The sequence below is a fragment of the Limulus polyphemus genome, unplaced genomic scaffold, assembly GCF_000517525.1.
Source record: "Limulus polyphemus unplaced genomic scaffold, Limulus_polyphemus-2.1.2 Scaffold319, whole genome shotgun sequence".
Taxonomy (NCBI): domain Eukaryota; kingdom Metazoa; phylum Arthropoda; class Merostomata; order Xiphosura; family Limulidae; genus Limulus; species Limulus polyphemus.
The window spans coordinates 616,943-640,001 of NW_013665929.1; the positions used below are offsets into that span (position 1 = coordinate 616,943).

At 34.5% G+C, this 23,059-nt stretch overlaps 1 protein-coding gene across 1 annotated transcript in view; it reads right to left on the reverse strand.

Annotated features, from left to right (window-relative positions):
- The window catches only part of LOC111085302, a 48,664-nt gene extending 44,671 nt beyond the window's left edge, over positions 1-3,993 (reverse strand). Inside the window, exon 1 of the mRNA XM_022383233.1 lies at positions 3,881-3,993. Within this exon, the coding sequence (XP_022238941.1) occupies positions 3,881-3,993 (113 nt within the window). The remainder of the gene's footprint in view (positions 1-3,880) is intronic.
- Between the last annotated feature and the right edge of the window lie 19,066 nt (positions 3,994-23,059).

The window sequence follows — 23,059 nt, forward strand, 5'->3', positions numbered from 1 at the left end:
CTTACGTCACAATAATCAAACCACCACCCCCTGCCTGTTGAGAACTTTGACGGTAAGTCGGATTTTAATGTCTTTGTGTTTCTTGAAAGTCTGAAAAGACATTTTTATATGCATCAAGTACCTGAGAATAAATGGGTGGAAACTGTGGCTTCTTCTTTGAGGGGGGGGGGGGTCACTAGAATGCTTTCGGATCAGAAATGGCTTTGAACACTAGGGAGAATTTAAAGAAACATTGACTAATTCATACCCAACAGTGTTAGACAATAGCGAATTGGCTAAGGAACTCTTTAATAGGATGTACTACGCTAGTGCAGGAGAGTCAGTTGAAACGTTTATTTGGAAAAACTGAAAATTTATAAATTACGGAACCCTGAAGCTACGGAAATTGAAATTGTGAAGTGTATAATATCACAATTGCATGTTTCTTTACGAGAATACTTGAAATGCTACTTTGTTATATATATATATATATATATTGCTGATGTGCTTAAATTTATTAAACAATACGAGCATCGCCGGAGTAATAAACAAGAAACTTTTAATCATTAATAGTGAAGTGATTAAAACTGAGAATCGTAATAGAACTGTGTGATGCTATACTTGTAAACAAAGGGGCACTTATCTATACATTATCACAATAAAATAAAATATGTATATAGGGAACAAAGAAACTAAGGACTACGGTCGGGAAACCAGAGCAAGGATCAAAGAAGGAGGTTTGGAGTTCCGTGAAAGTAAAACCCTTCATTAACTATTTAACAACGACCAAAACGGATCCGCCACACCTAACCCTAAAAATTAATGGTGTGAAAGTAGTAGGTCGTATAGATACTGGGTTGGATTATTCAGTACTAAATCAAAATGGCAAGAAATCAAGAGAAATGATCCAACACTTCAACTAAAATCTTGGAGTAAAGGTAAGATGTGTCTTGCAGATGGAATGACGAACTGTCAACTGTTAGGATGTTTTGAAGCAAAACTATTTGTAACAAATAGCATTGTGGACAAATGTTTTGTTATCGTCAGAGATTTGGCTGTATTTAGTTTTATTGGATTTGACTTCATTCAGCAAAACGATGTAACCTTTAACTTCTTCACAAATGTTCTTGAATTAAATATTCCATCTGTTAGGTATTACTCTTGAGACTGAAAAGATACCGACTGAAGAAGTAAAATGTTCACATTTAAAGGGTAAAGACTGTGAACAATTAAAGCAACTTGTGTTGAAATATGCCGATATTTTTAACAATAAACCTGGCCTCACAGATTTGTCTGAACATAGGATTATAACCATACCATGACAGAAAAGCCAGTGTTTAGTAAACCTTATTCTCATTCTCCCACTAAATTGCAAGTGCTACATGATCAAGTGGATGAAATGTTTCGTGATGTTTTAATTGAACCCTCCACTTCTTCTTGGGCTTTATTTATTGTATATTTATTGCTAAGAAGACTCATGATTTCAGGTTCTGTCTGGACTACAGGAAGTTAAATCAAGTCTCCGAATCTGACCACTATCCATTACATCATATAAGTGATATTTTAAATGGTTTGTCAAGGGGCAACCTGTATTAGTACAATAGACTTACCCAATGGATATTGGCAAATATCTGTTAAGATGGAGGATCGACATAAAACTGCCTTCATAATGGATAACTGACTTTATTAATTTAAAGTTATGCCTTTTGGTCCTACAAATGAACCTTCCGCCTTCCAAAGACTTGTGGATAAGGCTTTTACAAGAGCAACTGGACGTTGCAATACTTATATTGATGATATTATTGGGTTTTCTCCCACATTTGAACAAACTTGAAAACATACCTTGAATTGGTTTTCTACAAGTAACGTACAAATGTAAAAGTTTCTAAAAGCACATTTTGTCAATCAGAAGTATCACATTTAGGATTTAAACTCTCTTCTGAGGGAATACACACAAATGATGACAAAGTGAAAACTGTCACAGACTTCCTAACTCCCAGCAACTGCAAAAATTTAGGCTCATTCTTGGGTATGTGTGCCTGGTACAATCAATTCATTCTAAACTTTGCTATAACTGCTCAACCTTTATATTAGTTACGAAGGAAATGTATCGGGTTGAAATGACCCCCCCCTCCTCCCAGTGTGAGGATGCATTCTAGAAATTAAAGCAAGCTTTTTATGAATCCCCTGTCTTGCAACTTCAAAGAAAAGGTGAACACTATTTTTTGCATACTGGTGTCTTAAATGTTACATTAAATGTAATATTGTGTCAGAAGAGTGCCATAGCATATGCCAGTAGAACACTGAACTCTTCAGAAAGAAATTATACTACTACATAGTTAGAATATCTAGCCATAGTTGGAGCTATAAAAAAAATTCAGATATACCTGGATGGGGAACAACTTAGTTATAACTGTCGACATTTCATAGTTAACTGGTAGACTGGCGTGTTGGTCATTCAAATTACAAGACTTAACACTTGAAATACTGTACAGAAAAGGAAAAGAGAACCAGTTTCCTGGTGAGCTATCTAGATATCTTATTGACCCCACCCCAGAAGAAACTCCAGATTTAGACATCAACAAGCTATCACCTAAACTTCTTGTCATTGTCAATTTCAACACTAGAGAACAATTGGCTACTGAAGCAAATAAAGATGATGAATATAATCACATATATACTCTTATTTGAAAACTAGACTATTACTACACCATTCTACTATAATTGCAGAGACTGTAAATAAATTCAAACACTGTCTTGAATGATAATGTTTTTTTTATTACACAAAAAGGGTTGCTAGCAATGGTAAATTCAGACCAGTTTTTCCCAAAACATTGAGACTGACGATGCCAATCGAATTGCATGATCATCCTATGGCTGGTCATCTAAGAGTCCGAAAAATAATAGACATATGTGGTTATTTGACTGGTATGAGAAAGGACATTAAAATTTGAGTTGTCGTGCCACATTTGTCAAATCCCTAAACTTGATCAGCAGCGGCCAGCTGGATTTATGTTTAAGCACTAAACTAATGGAACCTGGTGAGATAATAGGAGTAGACATCATGGGACCTTACCCTAAGTCTGGAACAGGAAGTAGTTATTTGTTGATTGTGACAGATTATTTCAGTAAATGGATTTAATTATATCCTCTCAAACAAATAACTCCGAAGGTGACTGTCAAAAAACGAATTAATGAATACTTGTGTAGATATGGTATTCCAAAGACTCCTGTGTCTGATAATGGCCCACAATTTGTCTCGTTTAATGGATGTAACTTGTAAAGCTATGGGAATTAAACACATCTTTACAACTCCATATCATCCTCAGTCTAATATTAATAGAAATATTGGTAGAATAATATTTGCTTATATTGAAAAAATCATCGAACTTAGGATAATCATAAATCTGAATTTTCTCTAACGATTAAAACTTCTATTCATGAATCGACTGGTTACACTCGAGCCAAACTGCACTACAGACGTGTGATCTTCCTTCCGTGGGACCGACTAACGAAATACCCAACAGCATCTCAAACCGTCATACAGAAGGCAAGAACCAATGTTGAAAAGGCTCAACAGCGACAAGCCTACAACTGTAAGAGACGCCTAGACGCATTTAAAGTAGGTGATTTCGTATTATTAAGGACACATTCTTTATTTTCTGCAGTAAATACTTTTACTGCCAAATTTGCTCAGAGGTAGAATGGACCTTTCGAAATTACGAAGTGTGTTACTCCATCTGTGTATGAATTAAAAGATCCTAGATCTGGTGCAGTTATAGGAAGATTTCATGTTTCTAATAGAGAGAGAGACTTATATTTCCCCAGTGACAATTCTCTATACAGTAAAAAAGATAATAATAGTCCTAGGCCATTGCAGCAAAACGAAAATGTTGCCTACAGAAGACTTGACGATCGTTCCATCACAAAAACGGGCTTTTGCTGGTATGTCCACTTCTCATCCTTCAACAGATCATGCTGATGACTTACCTCTATCTCCTCCTCAAAGGACATTGCGGCCACGTCGTAGGGTTAAGTATCGTATTTGGCTGGTCTTCAAAGTGTTAAACCTTCGGTAAACCGAACCAGAGCCAGAAGATATAGCTAAAGATTCAAAAACGAGAACTGTATTATTATTGCAAGGTATCTTTACTTAAACTGTTAAGGATTCATGATGTCAGTATAAGGAGGGTTGGGTGTTAAAAGTAAGGATACGAAAATTGGGATATTTTATACGAAGTAATTAATGTCATTAGTGTGAGATAGCAAATTATATTTTTTTATTATTATGGTTGTGTTTATTTGTTCATTTATTATTTCCTTCTATCGTTTAGTTTATCTATGAATTTTTAGTTGCATTAAAACGCTAATTCATCTTCTACATAATCATTTGTACTTTGAGTAAATATGTGTGTGTATTATGAAACAGACACCAGCTTCCCTAGCGGCGACGTACAGATACTATTAATGTAGCAAAAGAGTATGTAAATTTATGATCACATGAGGTTGTACTCTCGTGATCTATTCGTGAATAAATACCCTGCCAGAAGCTTCCGTGAGAGAGAGAAAGAAAGAAAGAAAGAAAATTATTGCTGTTTATTACTCGATATTGTTGTTGATATTGGAAGGTATTTTTGGAATATTGTATTAGCTGTATATATTTATTTATTTCAATTATTTTTTTCCCGATTCCATTATTTTTGATATATTAATATCTATGATAAATAATACCGGTGTGCAATCCTGGCCAGGTACTTGTTTATTAACTTTGTTTTGGTGTTTATTTCAAAGTGTTTGTTATTGTAAATAAAATTGTTTGTTTTTGTTGTTGAACCCTAATTATAATGGTGTGTTCATTTTAGACCGTTACCGTAGGACTTTACGACGACGTTGTTTATCTACAAAAAAATAACGAAATGCAGGTAAAATATGATTAATTTTGAAAACTTTATTTCTCAGTAACTTAAAGAACAAACTTTTTTTTACCTAGTTATATAAGTTATGATATAAGAGAGTGAAACACACATATAGTTTGTTAATAAGGATTTATAACGCATAATACACATTGTGGCAAAAATATGCTTCTTCTTGTTTACCATATGAATATTACACAGCATTGTTTCCTAATATTAATGTTGTTTGGCATTATTGTTAAGCATGTCATTCGCTTTATTTATTTATCGTTAATCATTTTTCTCTTCCTCCTCCCGTATCTCGGGTCCAGTCTGAGGGTTTAAAACGTTAACTATCGGATTTCGATATCCATCGTGGACAGGGGGCGCATTATATAGTTTTGCGCTTAACAACAAAACGAAAAAATAAAATAAAAAAAGCATATTTTTAGTACATATAGAAACAAAGGTAATCGAAAATATCACCCGTTTTGTTTATCTATGAAGTGATTTTAATCAAATTTCGTATGAAATATAGAAACGCAGTACAGTAAAATATTACGTGTTTTCTAGTAAATACAGGAAGAAAGTTCTAGAAAATATTACCAGTTCTAATTTTCTGTATAGTAAATCGTTAATTATGTTTTTAGAAACTATAGAAACAAAGTACTTTAAAATATGCAAATATAAGAACAGAGTACTCAAACATACTACCCTCTTTATTTATCTATATAGTGAATCGTTAATTATGTTTAATTACATTGTTTATTCAATATAGGAATAAAGTAGCCGACAACATTTCTTGTAGTAGTTGAACCTTACATACTGTTGGTGATGCCTAATTTGAATGTAAGTGTATGAAGAACGTATTGAGAGAAGAAAACCTTAGACAATTGTGGTCAGTTTTTTAGCAGAACTGGCAAAGAAAAAGGAACATCAGAGTCATGTAAGTCAATTTCACTTCTGTATGTGATATTTTACCAAAGTCATAACACCTATATAGAGGAAGAGCACACTGTATTATTTTAATCTGGTAGAAACACTAAAACGGTGCAAGAACACATTGGATTGCTTAAACCTAGTCGAAACACTAACACAGCGCAAGAACACATTGGACTGTTAATTTCTTAATGTTTTAACTATTTTGTAAGTATTGTATTTCGCAATGGCAGCTACATAAATACAGATAGATAAAGTCCGAGTAGCAAAAACAAAAAACTACCAGCAGGGATAAGAATTATAAAACACTGCAGAGGGGCTAAAATTGGATAAGGTTATGAAAAGTTGTATTAAAAAACATTACATCGGCGTTTACCCGGTACAGGGATTATATCAGATAAAAGCCAATAAAATAAGCGTCAAAATTATAAGAAATATCCTGCTCTTAGTGGTATACGCAAAAATAGAGCTTGTAACTCTGTTATAATATTCCGGCATTGGAATGTAGCATCCAATAACAATTTGCATATTTGTTTAATCAATATAGGAATAAAGTAGTCGACAAGATGTTTTAACTCGTTCCACACAAATATAGCCCCAAATAAGATTTTATATTTATGTGTTTTTTTCAGTCCCCACAATAGGCTATCAGTGAACCAAAGGGCATGCGAATAATACATCTCCTCTAACGATTTTAAACTTATATTTCATTTATAAATTCCTATGGGCCTTCTGTAGAGGCAAAAAGATTTATATAGTAAACCTAACTCTGAAAGTTTATAAAACCTGTAATTTCAAACGTAGTAATAAACTGGTGACATTTCAGATTCTGTTGACAAACATGCTGTTGGAAGACATTGGCTATTGTTAAATGTTTTGGGTTGCAAAACATTATTTTGGTTATGAAATAGATACAGCGGGTTGAGTACGTTATATTGAAATGATTTTGAATATGCAGATCAGCAAGTCACGTGAAACCCACAGCCGATATAAAGTTGTGGTGGAATGGCATACAACAGAACTACATTTTGATATGAATGTAGCGTTTCTTAATGGGTAGTGTGATGCCACCAAAAATTGGTTGCTCTTGGGAAAGGTTTGAGGTAAATACCCTTTCCAACACAAAATATTCATACACTGAGGTCAGTAAAACGTGTTCACATCGGATGATTTGAGCTTCCAAGATGGGGATATTTCTTTCACTTAATGACATTGGAAAACAAAGGAATATTGATAACCTTGAGGCACCACGACCATCCACAAAATGACTTGCAACAAGTCCTACCCCAGCTGGGGTAAGCAAAGTGAGAATTAAAGAACACAAAGGTTAATAGCAAAAACCATCAACGTAACCCAGGAACAATACATCACATAATCAAGAAACGAGGCCAACAAGGTATGGGCTCATCAAGATAAGGCTTCCAGTTATACTTCCAATTAAACCAGATGCATACTTCAAGTAATGGGTATTCATACTATTCCATACAAAAACAAACCGACTAATTCGCTGGATTTCAGCGTGATTGGACTGTTGAAATGGGCACTGGGAAACTATCGTCCTTGTACACTAGATGGATTGTGGAAAGCTAAAATGGAGGAGCAGTGTGCTTTGGTCACGACAGTTTTATGACGGAGCCTTTTGCAATGGAAACTACGCTGCAGGAATAATATCAAAATGCTCAGTCGTCAGGTGCCATGGCCGGACGCAGCAACATAAGACTGTAACGATACGGTGAGCTGTATTATTATAAGTGTAATGTCTGTTATCAAGGAAAATGACTTAATTCTTATCCAGAAATAGTTTTTACAGAAATTTACAAAAACATGTGAATAACATTTTAATTTCCGATTTAGCACGAATAAGCTTGGAAGAAAGTATCTCCATCGTCGACAGAATCAGCATGATAATTTTGTGGTCGGTCCCCCTGACAAATCGATCAATAGTTATTTCTGAGAGTAACTAACTACCTCTGGCAAAAGTTAGAAACAACCCTGGCAGTTCCAGACAGGTGCACGCGTACACGTAGCACGCTATCTAGCCATCGCCATCGTAAATTTATATTTCCATCCAATATCATTAGAGCACTATCAAAGATGAGACCCGCCCAAACGACGCGACAGTTTAAGTAGTATGACTGCGCCTGCAAGTTGGCGGTCAATAAGGTTGTAACAAACCTTGGTCTGTCGCTTCCACTGCAGATATATTAGTACTGAATGACGGCCATTGTGCGGAGATCCAATCCCAGAAGAGCTCTGCGACACCTTAGACTGTCCTAATGGTGTTTGTATCTACTGCATTATAATGCAGAATATTGCTAGTGTATTAATTGTACAAGCTCTTTCTAAGAATTTTAGCATGCTATTCACTACTCCTCTATTGAAAATAACACAGTTAACACTAAAATAAATTAAGAAACTTTATATATAATTATAATCAGTTGTACGTGAACAGGTTTTATTTTGTTCTTACAATTGATAATAAATAGAAAAAAAAACGTATTGTATTTTACTGATGACTAGACGAATCTGAAATAATCAGGGCACGTATCCCACGTTCCTGCTGAGTTGTAATATTTTCTAATTGATACAGCGCAAATGTTCGTTATTATTAGCATAGAAAAGTGTACATATATTTAAAGAAGCTACAAAAATTAATATCATACAGAACATGGAAAAATGGTTGCTTAATAATCTTTTATTATAATGAGTTTTATCATTTGTATATTTGAGTAGCGTACTCCGACGCTTACACAACCTTTCACATTATGAGCCTTTAGATCATTACAAAAACTCTAAATTACAATGAAAATCCCTGTTAATAACGTTACACAAACGTGTAGATTTTTAATGGCAATGACTAATATTAGTCGTTTTCGATCTTTTGATAATTACCTTCACGATTCGATTTAATCTACATACGAACGTCATTAAGAAATCTGTTATTGTTGTTTTTATAAAGTAATTATTGACCTACACGCACCTTGACTTCATGTATGTGCTGTGCTGTTTACTTACAGAAGATCTTGAAGAATTAGTTACTACAGTACATACACTGTAAATAAATACAAAACGTGGACTGATCTTGGATATTAACGAAGTAATGCTCTATAGAAGACCAGCTTCTGAAAATATTTAATCAATAAGGCAACGCTTAAAGTCGACTGCTCGACAACTACATAATCCAAATTCTTAAAACTAGAGAAAACTGTTCAGTAAGGCAACGCTTAAAATATATTGGCTGTGCCTTCCGGGCTACGTTCACCGTAGGAGACCAATTTCTATAAAAGGAAGATAAGTTATCTGTTCACTCAGAAGTCAGTACTGAGACAACGTCATCTACTTCCTCCAGATACAATCTACTGTTATAGACTAACATCTAAAAACAAGAAAGCTTTCAAAGTCCACTGCAAAGAAGGTTGTTCCCCAAGACCACCTCCGCTGTAACGGCTTGATCATTGAAAGTCGGAACCACTAACGTATATCCCCTCACTCAACTGATATCGCTCTGAGTCCACTGAATTTAACAAACTTCACCACAACAGATAGGTGATCTGTTCTCTTAGTCAGCACTTAAAACAATATTGGCTGTTCCTTCCAGACTAGGTCCACTGTAATATAGAACAACTTATGAAAGCCAAAATAGTTATTTGATTACTAAGATAACACCCAGTCATTGTCTCCTGTTCCTTCCCAGACCAAATTCATTGTAATATAGAACAACTTATGAAAGCCAAAATAGTTATTTGATTATAAGATAACACTCAGTCATTGTCTCCTGTTCCTCTTAGATCAAAATCATTGTAATATAGAACAACTTATGAAAGCCAAAATAGTTATTTGATTCTAAGATAACACTCAGTCATTGTCCCTTGTTCCTACCAGACTACATTTACTGTAATAAATCAACCTCTGAAAAAGGAAGGAGCTGTATGTTATTTACGTCACCACTCAAACAATATCGGCTGTTCTTCATACATTATATCCATTATCATAATAGAGCAACTTCTGAAATACCAAAGAAATTATTTGCTACATTCAAACAATGTTGGATGTTCTTTTACACTCTGACGACTGTAACATATCAACTTCTGAATGATACCGCATAGTTCAATTAATTAAACCAATTTCTGAAAATCGTATCAGTTGATTGCTTTAAAGTGACTTAATAATGCTGGCTGTTCCTTAAGAACTGAGTTCGCTGTAATAGACTAGTTTCTGAGAACCAAAACAGTTGCTTTGTTATTTATATTGTTAAAAGATAACTAGTCTTAACATTAAAGGCCCCAGTCTGATGTACATGCAGGAGTAGCTATGTAAAGTTGGCTGATTTTGACGAAGTATTATGATACTATACATAATAATTATGGTACTATACACAATAATTATGATACTATATATAACAGTACTATAGTTTTTCTAGTTTAAAAGACTAGGAAGACGGATTAAAGTTCTACTCTTTGCAGCAAGTGACAGGTCTGGAAATAATTAGGCAAATAAATTTAGTTTTACGCAATAATTTCTTCTTAATACTATAAATAAATTGTTATAGCTGACTAAAACTACAAGAAGAGGCTTGGGCGGTGTTTTAAAATTTCAAAAGCCCTACAAGTACAACAACAAAGAACAAAATTACAGGGATAGATTTTTCTCGAAGATAAATCCATCCTTATGTTTAACCCTAGAATTACCGATGACTATAGATTCCATAAGGATTTTCAAACACATTTTTCTAAACTATTTATTCACCAAATTGCTGTGGGCTAATGACTTGGTTGGTTACAGGATCCCTAATACACACACAAATCACACAAACGTATGTAACCAAAAATACCATCAGTACTGCCCCACTAATTATTGCTGCGATTCTCTATACTTCACACAGGAAATGAATGAATTCGCCTAGTTGGTTTGGTCACTTATTTACACTAAGTGACCGATGAAAATATAAAAATATTCAGTGCGATGAATTAAATCAGTAATGAGGGTCATATTTTCAATTTACACTAGATCAAGCAGTTTCATAATTTTTTTTTAGGAAATAGAATTGGACAACAGAACAAGTTAAGTAAAATGTTTGAGCTTGGGAACATTAGGAATTAAATGTATTTGAACTAAAATAAATCACGCATAAAAAGTTGAAAACAGAGGATGAGAGAACCAAAATTACATACCTATGGAGTTATCCGAAATTAATGTCTTCCTTGGTGTTGAATTACATAAAGCGTGTTTCTAGATATTTAGACAACATTAAACAGATTACCAACCGTAAAGTAATCGAACTGTGAAATATGGGGCGTATTTCGGAAGAATATAAACATAGTAGTGTTTAATCAACCAAATCAAGCGACTTTTGGTAAATTTGAGATGTCTACACTACATGATCTGTGAACTCACTTTTTTTCAGCATTAGTTAGTACAAAGGACTCCCCTCCACCGAAGTTCGTTTCAAACAAATATTCAGTCACAGCTTATCAAAGGTGAGCGTGTGACACAAAATGTACTCCCCCCTATGATAATAGTTTGATAAACAAACATTTCAGTGTACTAAGCTGACAAGTACCAACACGTTCGAGAAGGTGAAGTTAGATCAGACGAAAAAAAAAAACATTCTATAAAACAATATTCGTCTTTATTACGAACAACATTTAGATAAGACTAAGATTAAAAATCATTGCCGAGATATACATGGGATATAAATGTAAAATGTTATAAAATGTTGGCCAGTATTTCAATGTAACTAGTGAAATTAAGACAATAACTGCATATACGTACCAGTCGATAGGTGATGCTTTAAATAGTTATTTTAGTTTACGTGGGTGTACTCGAGTATGTGTACGGTTTCCTTCAGTTGTGATTATTGTAGATTGGGGATAAAACATAGCACAATAAAATATTTTTGAGGATATTTCTTGTGTGGATTTGAATTTTTACTTTCCCTTTGAAGTGGTGTATTTGTCTGACAAAATCGCGATTCCTTTGTATTTATGAAGTAAACCACAGTTCATGTGTTTGAACATTCAGGATATCTTTGTTTTTTAAACTTAGTGGGAGCGCGGGAAAATAAAAGCAACTGAAAGCTAAGTTCTCGGAACTTAATTTGTTATTCAATGCTCATTTAACAATCTTCTTAATTTCTTACAAATATTTCAATTGATTTTGCTTTATTTTAATAATACTATAGTCAGACTGGGTCATTTTACTTACACTGTACAATTTTATACTAAATTATGCTTTTAGCATTGTTTGTCGTGTTGATATAGTGTGAAACATATAGTAATTAGTAGATCAGACCTATTCTATAGATACGTAACATTAAATACAGAAGGAGGATTAGTCGTTGACGTTAAAGTCTATGGAGACATCAAAATGTTAGGCTCGATTATTGTTAAGCAAAATACTTAACTTTAATATCTTTAATAATTAAATAAAATAATATTATATGAAAAGATAAGAAGCATCTGGTTTATTCGGTTAAGTTTTTATAGCTTTAGTTGTCGATGACTGTAGTTAAAATATTAATTTTCTTAATTTCTTATATACTCTCGAGTTATTTTGATAATATTACAGTTAACTTGGATTAATTTGATTAGTTTGTTCAATTATTTACCGTGTTGTGTGATTGAAAGTTGTGCTTGCGTTTGTTCAACCTATTTCTATAGTGCTGATTAGCAATTAGCAGTCTTGACTTCCTCTTCTTTAGTTTGTATTAAAAGCTCAATCTCTTCTTATTTCTTTGGAAACTTGGGGCAAAAATCAATACATAATAATAACAAATAATTAAATAAATAAAAAAAAAAGAAATTACTTAACTAACTAAATGACGTGTAAACAAATAGCAGCGGGTCGCCATTGGCTGGTTGTCTTCCTGTGGTTGGTGGTTCGAAATTAGGGACGGCGCCATGCTACCTGATCTGCGCACTGTCAAACGTAATCTTATTGGAGGGAGGAAAGCCTGTGCACTACAAACTTCTGTAGTGTAAAACCACAACATTTTTTTTCTAACTTTAAAGACAACGCGATCTTTAAGGATGATTTGTTATGTTTATAAATTTTCGGGGTATTTTAGGACGAGTGAAATAATCTCAACAAAATGCAACTGACAGAGAAGTGTGTGGCTAGAATACATTGTAATAATATTTTCCTTTTTTTTTGGAGGTTCAATAAGCTTTTATTGGTTCATTATTACACCAAAAATGTGCATGATCTTAATTTAAACTTCAGTTGGAATTCATTAATTTCGACTCGGAAGTATCTGGAATCTTCATCCAAAAGTCAAAGCAAATTGTCGATATATATGTGTGTGTGTGTATTTTAGAAATATAAAAACAAGTGTAGTAGATTTTGTTTATTTGATTTTTAGCGCAAAACCACTTGTATTAATGGCTGTGTTAACCTATATCCTACAAAGTCATGGACCCATAAGCAATTTAGTGCTTATAACGTTTAAAAAATGGGGTCTTCCAGGGTTAAGACTTTATTTTAACGTCCTGTAGTTCCTGAATGTACTCTAATAATCAGGGATCTCAAAAGGACGTACGAAACTGTATCTCAAAACATTTCCCATAATAATTCAAATGGACAATAACAATATTTATGTTCAGCTACATGCCTATCCCTTTAAGCTCTCATCTAGGCTTGACACTTTAAGTGTAAAGCCCAGAACAAGCATTATGCAGAAAACAATACTTATAATTTGGTCAGTTATTTTAGTATATAAACATTACTTCCAATGTCAGTTTTATATGGTAATAACCTTCCAAACAAAATACCACGCGAGAGTCGTATTTCATAATTATTTTTGTTCTGTTATTTAAATCCTCCATTGACTTAGCGGTAAGCTTCAGAGCATATAACGCTAAAATTCAGGTTCCGATCCCCGCAGTGGACACACAGCCGATACTCTATGTGTAGTTTTGTACCAAAACTAAGAAACAAAAGTATCTTGATTATTTCTACAGCACTCACTTTGTTAACACTACGTGGACAGTTCGGGGGAATGCAAGTAAAATATGCAGCATATCGAGCCCCCCCCCCAGTGGCACAGCGGTATATCTGCGGACTTACAACGCTAGAAACCGGGTTTCGATACCCGTGGTGGGCAGATCACAGATAGCTCATTGTGTAGCTTTGTGCATAAATTCAAACAAAAGCATATCGAGAGTTTTTTTTTGTAAAAATACGTATTTTTACACAGACTGGTTCATGTAAAGCACACTGAAAAAATTCCGGTAAAAAAATTCTGTGGTAATGAAAATTGTAAAGATACAACTTAATAATATGTAGTACGCGTGCCGGCTGTGTATCCAGTTTATTACAGATTATCTATCTTTAAGATGATTAAGCTGTCAACCTATTCAGTTTGAAGCGATAACCTAAACGAGCAGCTGTTTAGTTTGTCTTCTATAACATCTGCCGTTTAGTTGTTAGCGCTCATCATAGGAGGGCTGTCCAAAATACATTTCATAAAACGCTGCCAAATTCTGTGCTTCCATTGGCTTACTGGCTCTTTTGTGACATCTTTCAAATAGGACAAAATCGTGCAGCGCTGATTATATGCTTCAAAAGATTTCGTTAGTTATTAAAACCAAATATACTTTGTACACACCGTTATTTAATGACAAGCTTTAGGTTTCTCAAATAACACTTCTCCGTTTGTACTTTAACTTTCGAGAGCTATTGAGAAGGTTTTTTTAGCTTAGTCAATTTTTAAAATGCAGTGGTAGAGAAAATATTATTGTACTTTTGTAAACGTAACTTCACATCTACTGTAAAGTAGAAGCTTAATCTGTTAAATGTTCCAAGATAGGTTTACTTTTAGGGGATATGTACGAGTGCATTATAATTATTTCGTTAAATCTGTAAAAATCGCATGTCGGTTAGCATGGAAAGTTCACTATGGACTAAGCCGACTACAGCGATAGTTTACAGACAGACATGATAATGATCATTTACAGTTTTTTTTTTGTCGTTACCACTCAGCAGCTACCTTTCCAAAACTATACTTGGGACATCAAATTTCCCTTCTCAAAATGTTATATAATAAGATCAAAGTTCAGTTACTTCCGTGCCTGCAAACTGGTAAAGATATTGCACGAGATGGCGCTGTGGAGGCGACATCTTGTTTCAGAGCACAGAACGTGCCCGTGGTGATATACGTAAGCACTTTTAAGCGCATACATAAAATAAACGTTTTGAGAACGTATCACCTGACCGTTCAGTAACCTCGTATGTAATGGTAGTTTTAAGGTAACAGAAACTAAGTTAAGAAAATCGTAGCTGGATTAACCGTAAGTGTTAATAAAAACCTCGGGAGCTAAAGCCAAACAAAACCCTTTTGTGATTACCTCAATGAGCCTAACCTCAAGCGAGAAGCATAACGTGAACCTCGATTTTTCACTTACTTATGGACAAAGAATTTGGTGAAGTAAATTGACAAGAAACAAAAATTAAATTGTTGGAATATAAACTTGCTGAAGTTTTCCCCTGAATGGAGTTTTTCCTGAGTTTTTGTTTGTTGTATTTCCTGCAAACCTATACGATATATCTGCTCCAGAAGTCCCTAATTTTTAAATGACAAAATAGAGAGGAAGGCAGCTGGTCATCATCATCACCCAGCGCCAACTCTTGGGCTACTCTTGTCAGACAGAAAGGTGGGATTTAACCGTCATTCTTCCAACACACCCACAGCTCCAAAGAACAGGGTAATTTTTGTGTGCGGTAAAGAGCGCGAACCACAGCTCCACAGTTCAGGACGATAACAAAGAACCGCGCTCCGCCGATCTAATAAGGACCCAGTCATTTGTGAATACTTTAGTCTTAACTTCATTAACTTTCAATAATATTTATATGCAAATATGTTGTAAAAACATTCAGACAAAGCATTAAACATTGTTATTATAAGTTTTTCCAGGGTAAATACTTACAAGGTATTCGGTTTTTCATATCTCTCTTGAGAAAAGAAGGGTAAGACGTGATTATTCGGGGGATCAATATGATAAAGGTCTATGATTTCTTTGTGTTATATCCTGAAGATAATAATAATACAGTTTTATTTTTCTAACAAGGTATTTCACACATGGAACGAGTTACCGTCGGAAGTAGAGAAGACCAGCACTTTACAATAGTTTAAGAGGACAATTGATAACTTCCCGAATAATTCAAAGTAGGGTTAATTTCTTTCTTTACTTTTCTCGAGGGTGAGTAAAAAAAGGACAGCCTTGAAGGACCAAACGGACCCTTGCTGTCCTTAAGTTATATGTTACGTTTTTTTTCCATAAATTAAATAAATAAAGTGAATATTTGGAAAGAACGAACCCAAAATTTACGCACATGTCCATTTTCCATACATTTAAATTTGAACAACTTCTTGGAATTAAAATGGGAGAGCGGGAGGACCGATAACATAATTTTCAAGTTATAGTAACAAAGGAACATTAAATATAATCATTAGCTGAACTTATCGGTTTCCCTCTAAATAGGGCGGTGTCGCTAGTGCTAGTTTATTAAAGCGGCCACTTTGTAAAAACAGACACGTGCCGCCACATGGCAGGAAGTCAGTCAGCATGGACCTGTATATAAATGAAGTAGATGATGAATGTTCACGTTCTAGGGGTGAGGTGGGGGTGGCTCAGAAAGTAGATGTCTCTTATTAGAGATATCGAGAGAATTAATAGTAACTAGTAGGTCTTCAAATGGCGAGTTAAATTTAATAAGCTGTTATACACCTTTTAACAGTACGATGTCAAGAGAAACATGGAACCAAAGAAAAAACAAGCGTGTAAGTTTTGATTTGAGAGAGGGGGAGTAAGAAAATATTCGGTTTCATATAGAGTAACATCATATGCCAGTCTTTATAGCATAAAACATAAAAGGATAAAATCACATATATTGTAATAAAAAACATAAACGGTATTTAATACACGCACTTTCAAAAGTGGTATTATTTATAAAATGCCCCCCCCCAGTGGCACAGCGGCATGTCTGAGGAGTTACAACGCAAGTAACCGGATTTCGATACCCGTGGTGGGCAGAGACAGATTTTTCAAAACGCTAGGTATAATCATTAGCAAATAAAAAACAACAAAAAAACAGTGTTGGTTATAAAGAATATGTATGTTTTAGGGTTACAGTGAACCACTAGCAGAGAACAAAAGTATCTGTTCTAAATTCTGTTTGACAGTTTTAGTTACATTATGATCCTCTGGCACAGTAGAAGCTGTTTGTTCCAAAGAATGTTTAACAGCCTTAGTGTTATAGTGATCCTTTGATAAGGACAAAGTGTTTGATCTAAAAATTCGTATTAGCGTTATAGTGATTCTCTGGCAGATGATAGAGTTTGATCTAAAGAACAGGAGGTTTAGCGTAATTGAGAACAGAGTGTTTGTTCTTAAAAGCATTCAATGGTTATTTGTATCATGACGATATTTTTGGGATATGGATTAAATGTTCAGTTTCCGTCTACCACGTCTTCTTCCATTTCCAAGTGTTATTTTTATGATCTTAGTCATAACACGTGATGTGGACTTCCCCGATGAAGGCATAATGGCAAAACTTGTTTATTAAGTAAATAATTTCTGAGCTAAGTTTCATTATAGGTAGTGCAAGTTTTGTTATGTAAAGATATTGTAAAATATAGGGTTTTTAAACGAATTGCCAGTATTCAACTTACACTTTGAATAGTTTAATTAATATATGATTTTATTGTTCATTTTTTGTTTATTTAACAACTAGTCTTTATCTTAATAAATGTTAAAGAAAATCTCGACACATGCGGAGCAGATCCATTGGATTAAACGGACTATATCTCGAGTCAACATCCTTGCGATTTGTTTATATATATATATATATATATATATATCTGCATACGCAAGAGTATAGGTGTTAAAACATGTTTTAAAATCATTGTTTTTATTATTGTACAAGTATACGAGATGGACCTATGGGTCCCTTGTTGTTCCTTGACATTATGTTATGTTATTGCAAACTCTATAGTTACGCATTGTCATTGTCTCGGGTTCTTTCGCGTTTAGGTCTGTTTTGCGAGTATTTGTAACGAACAAGAACGATGACCCTGATTAAAATATATGATGCATACAACTTGCGGAAACGAAAATGCAACGTCATAAACAAATAAAAAAAAGAGGGGTTGTAAACTAACCCCTCATTTCACAGATAGTTAAAACAGTTACAATGCTAGTTCACATTGACTATTGAGACCACGCCCTCTATCTTATTGCTTTGTCACTTCGAAATTACCAAAAAAGGCATAGCGATAGATACGAGTTACCATGATGGATATATTGACAAAATAGTTTTAAAACGTGTGTTTTCTGTTGAAACGTTTACACTACTCAGTTGTTTGGTAAGCTATGAAATGAAAACTAATTAAGTAAAACTTCAGAAACCAGTCATTACCAAAAGGTGTTCTCAGTTTAGGAACATTCTGACAGAGAACATAAATGCGTATATTTGTGTTGTTAAACACTGCTTATTAAAGATGTAATTAGTGTGCTTAGTAAGCTGTAGAGGCGTGTAAGTGTTAAACATTGTATTTAATAAGCCATTAGGGATGTCGGTGTCGAACATATTATCTTAACGAGATAGAGATGTGTGTAAAATATTAAACACTGTACTTAATGAAGTACAAATACAGGTAAGGTGTTAAACATTACGTTTACTAAGAAGTTAAACATCGCACCGAGTAAGATGTTAAATATTGCACTTAGTAAGGAGTTAAACATTGCACTTGGTTAGATGTAAAACATTGCACTTTGGTAAGACACAAAACGTCGTATTTAACAAGCTAAAGATAAATGTAGAGGGTTAGACATTGTGTTTATTACGCTATAAACGATGGTAAAGTGTTAAACAATGCATTAGTAAACTCTAGAGGCTATTTTGTGATGCGTAGCCTTCGTAAACATTTGCTTTATTAACTATTTTGTTGTGATTTAGAAGGCGTTTATATTGACTTTCGTCCGTTTTTTACTACCCAGAAAATAATATGTGAATCAGTTTTAAAATACGTGCAAAAACGAACAAAATAAATAAATTTGTATATTACTTTCTGTGAATTTTAACTGTTCTAATGACCTATGAATAAGTTTAATGTGTTTGACAATGTAATCATTAAGCTACGTGTATGTGTGTAAGGTGTTAAAGACTGCATTTGAAAAGGTGCAGTGCTTATAAAGTGCTGTTATTGTTTTTACTAATCTATATATCAACACCAGGCCCGGCATGGTCAGATGGTTAGGGCGCTCGATTCGCAATCTTAGGGTCGCGGGTTCGAATCCCCATCACACCGAAGATGCTCGCCCTTTCAGCCGTGGGGGCGTTGTAATGTGACGGTCAATCCCACTATTCGTTGGTAGGTGGTGATGACTAGCTGCCTTCCCTTTTGTCTTACACTGCTAAATTATGGACGGCTAGCGCAGATAGCCCTCGTGTAGCTTTGCGCGAAATTCAAAAACAAACAAAATATCAACACCAATATACAAGCTAGATATACGTCTAGGTTGAACTCTAACAGATACAAAGAAACCGTTACATAACAGCTAGAGTTAGGCCCCGTCACCGAAAAAAACAAACTTTCATTAATCGAGATATCACGTTTTTTATTCAAGTAAACCTGTAAGAAAAGGGGACATTAGCGAATGGATCAAAACTAGACGCAAAACTTCATGTCAGATTTCCAGTAGTACAGCTTACGTTAAAAAAAAAAGAAAAAAAAAGAACAGAAATAAGTATTTATAGGTGGCTCTTTTTTAAGTCGCAACTTGCTCTTTTTGGTTATCCCGTGATTATGAATTACATTCAATTCACGAGTCTTGATGGCAATAAACGTTCATCTCTTTCAATCTATATTTCATAAAATTATAAAAGAATGAATAAATTTCCTTTTTTTTTTATTATCACCGTGGCAGGAAGTAGATAATAGAAAACGCTATTCCGAGTTTTGCGAAATAAATGCGCAAGTATAGACTAAATTGTTAGCTGTGGGTGTTAAATTAAACACGTGACTTGTTCAAAGGTCTATTTATTACTTGCGTGATATCGCAAAGTCATCACAATGGTATCTTTCATATACTTTATCTTGTACGTGCTACACGAAATTAAATAAACAATTTTCTTGTATGCTGCCGATCAATACTATCAAACCACAACCGACATTTGTCAAATACTATAGTATTTACCCACTGTGCTCTTATATCTAATTTCTCAATCTAGCATGAACCGATACTCGAGAACACAAATACAACATCTGGCCCACACTTCTTACATAACAGGCTACGTATGCTTATAAAGTTCAGCGAATAACGTTATGGTTACGATATCTTTTAGAGATATCAACTTAAAACTATACGGGGTGGCCAGTGCCATGGTGTTACGAACAAAGTTGGGTCTATCGTACTATTGAAGAGCTCATTGGTTAATACTGTTGACAGATTGTTACGTTCAAGAAGTTGAGAATGTAAAATGTGATGTTTGTTTAACAGTCTTTTGTGAACTTTTGATCTATCTAACGACCACCGAAGTTTGAAGGCTTATAATGATGAAATTCAGAGTTAGATCCCTGTAGAGGCGTACAGCCCAGATAGCTCATTGTTTAGCCATGCGCTTAGCAACAAGCTCAAACCATCTTTTTTTTTCTGTCTATCAGTTTACACATAGTAGTTTCGTGAATGTTTTAACGTAACTCATATTTGATTAAATAACAACAGCAATGTTGGTTGGATTATTGTTAAGAACGAAGCTACACAATAATCTATCTGTGCTCTGCCCACCGAGCATCGAAACCAGATGTTTTACCGTTTTAGGCACACCGTTGATCCACTCGTGGGGTAGGGGATTTGGGGGGAAGGATAGAACAATAACTGTTGTAGTTTTTTTTTTTTTACATATCATGTCGATGTGAATCAGATGGGCAATTTCGTCGTCAAATGTTATCAGTAGATTGTTTGTTTGTTTGTAGTTAAGCAAAAAGCTACACAATGGGCTATCTGTGCCCTGCCCACCACGGGTATTGAAACCCGGAATCTAGCGTTGTAAGTCCTCAGACATACCGCTGTGCCACTGGGGGGTGGGGGGGTGGGTGGGTGGGGGGTGTTATGAGTAGAATAATAATAACAAGCAAAATGTTGTCTTTACTTATTTTAACAAACTTAAGTATACTCACACTTGAACCTTGTTTGCGGCTTGTGTAAATCTACCTACCATCCCATGCGCAAAGATTCGCTTGCATCATATAATATCCACCGCAGTCGCATACACTAACAACATAGGATGTAAACCGCAGTTGAAGTATAAAGAAACCTGATAATCCGAGTATCTTCGACAAATAATCCTAAAGAAACCCAATAAACCGAGTGCTTTTAAAAAGCAGTTCTATAAAAACACGATAATCCGAACACTTTCGAAGGCAACTCTAAAGAAACCCGATAACCAGAGCATTAACAAAACACGATAAACCGAGCACTTTCTAAAGGAAAACCTAAATAAACATGATAAACCGAGCACTTTCTAAAGGAAAACCTAAAGAAACATGACAAACCGAGCACTTTCTGAAGAAAGACCTAAGGAAACACAATTACTAAGCACTTTCGAAGGGCAACTGTAAAGAAATCCGATAATCAGAGCACTTTCGAAAGCCAGGCTTAAAGAAACACGACAAACAGAACGCTTTCATCAGGAAGACATTCCTTCCTCGAGAGGAATAGTTTCTTTCGAAATCTCTTGAGTTACCGGATTTATACAATTGTGGTTTGTCTACTTTTTATCAGGTTTTCAGGTTATCGTGAATTTTAAGCATACTCCATCAGCTAATCAGAACAGGATATACATAAATTTATACATAATTTTATCATAATTAATATGACTTACTTAAGTTACTTTTCACATATCTAAGGTGCTCTGCCACTATTATAGTTTTCACAGCTAAAATTCTTGTTCGGTTATTCCAATGAAAGCAGCAATAAGTGAGTTGTGGGTATACAAACCAATAGTCGTAGCTTAGAAATCCTGCCATTCAGAAGGGAGACCGAGAGTTATGGTATTCTTAACACGAATAGCTTAATTGGTTAAAGCATCTAGATAATAACCAAAGTCCCAGGTTCAAATCCCGTCTGCTCTCAGCTTGCACTTCTTCAGAAAACTCCCAATATTATAATGTTAATGTGTAATTCTTCAGAGCTCCACAGATCGAAATGGGAAAGGGCATCAATACAGACATTTAAACAGTAAAGGGCATGACAGATTAATACACAAGGTGTCCGGAAATTAGGTTGACAAACTCTTTTACTTGTATTAAAATGATCTCCAGAAACCTTATAGATCGTACACTATAATATTTGCCGAAGGAATATTACATAAACGAAATACTCATTCAGAGTTCGCAAAATAATACAATCTTTATGTGATAACTAAAGAATTGTTCAGCGAGAAATAATTTTACGAATTAATCTAGACGTTTTATTGGATATCCAACTTAATCAGCTCTTCCATTCCTTTCTCTAGAAAAACATATGTATGATAATTATTTTTTATAAGTCTTATGTACACATACACACACATTCATACACATACTTTAAAAACTCAAGTTATATCTAAATATGTTCGACACTTTTTACACGGGACAACAGTTACCACAACAATAAAGTGAAACTACTTGCAGTGCGCAGAAGTGTATTGTTCGGAATAATTTGTGAAAAGTCAGATTAGAAGCGTCTTTGAATTTCTGCCATGAACATTTAGAGTGACGGGAATTTTAGCTGTGATAACGACTAACCTGAACAGAATATGATTATTCAGTTTGCGATTAACTGGTTGTCACAAATTTAGAACGCAAGAATGTATGTACAAACAAGAAGAATTAATTTAAGTTAAATCGTTTATAAGTTACTGTATGATTTAGATCAAACATTATTTCGTTTATCAGCAAATTGTGAAAAAAAATGTCACAATAACACAATCATGTTCATAAAATAAAACCTAGCTTCTCCATTAAAAACGATGAAGTAAGCGAAAAATTCCCATATCTCTAAAGAGATATATAAAATAATTTTACTTTCGAAATCATGGTGGCGGTTAGTAATTTTTTTTTCATTCTGACTATTAATACTAGTATTGTTTGTTTGTTTTTGGAATTTCGCGCAAAGCTACACGAGGGCTATCTGCGCTAGCCGTCCCTAATTTAGCAGTGTAAGACTAGAGGGAAGGCAGCTAGTCATCACCACCCACCGCCAACTCTT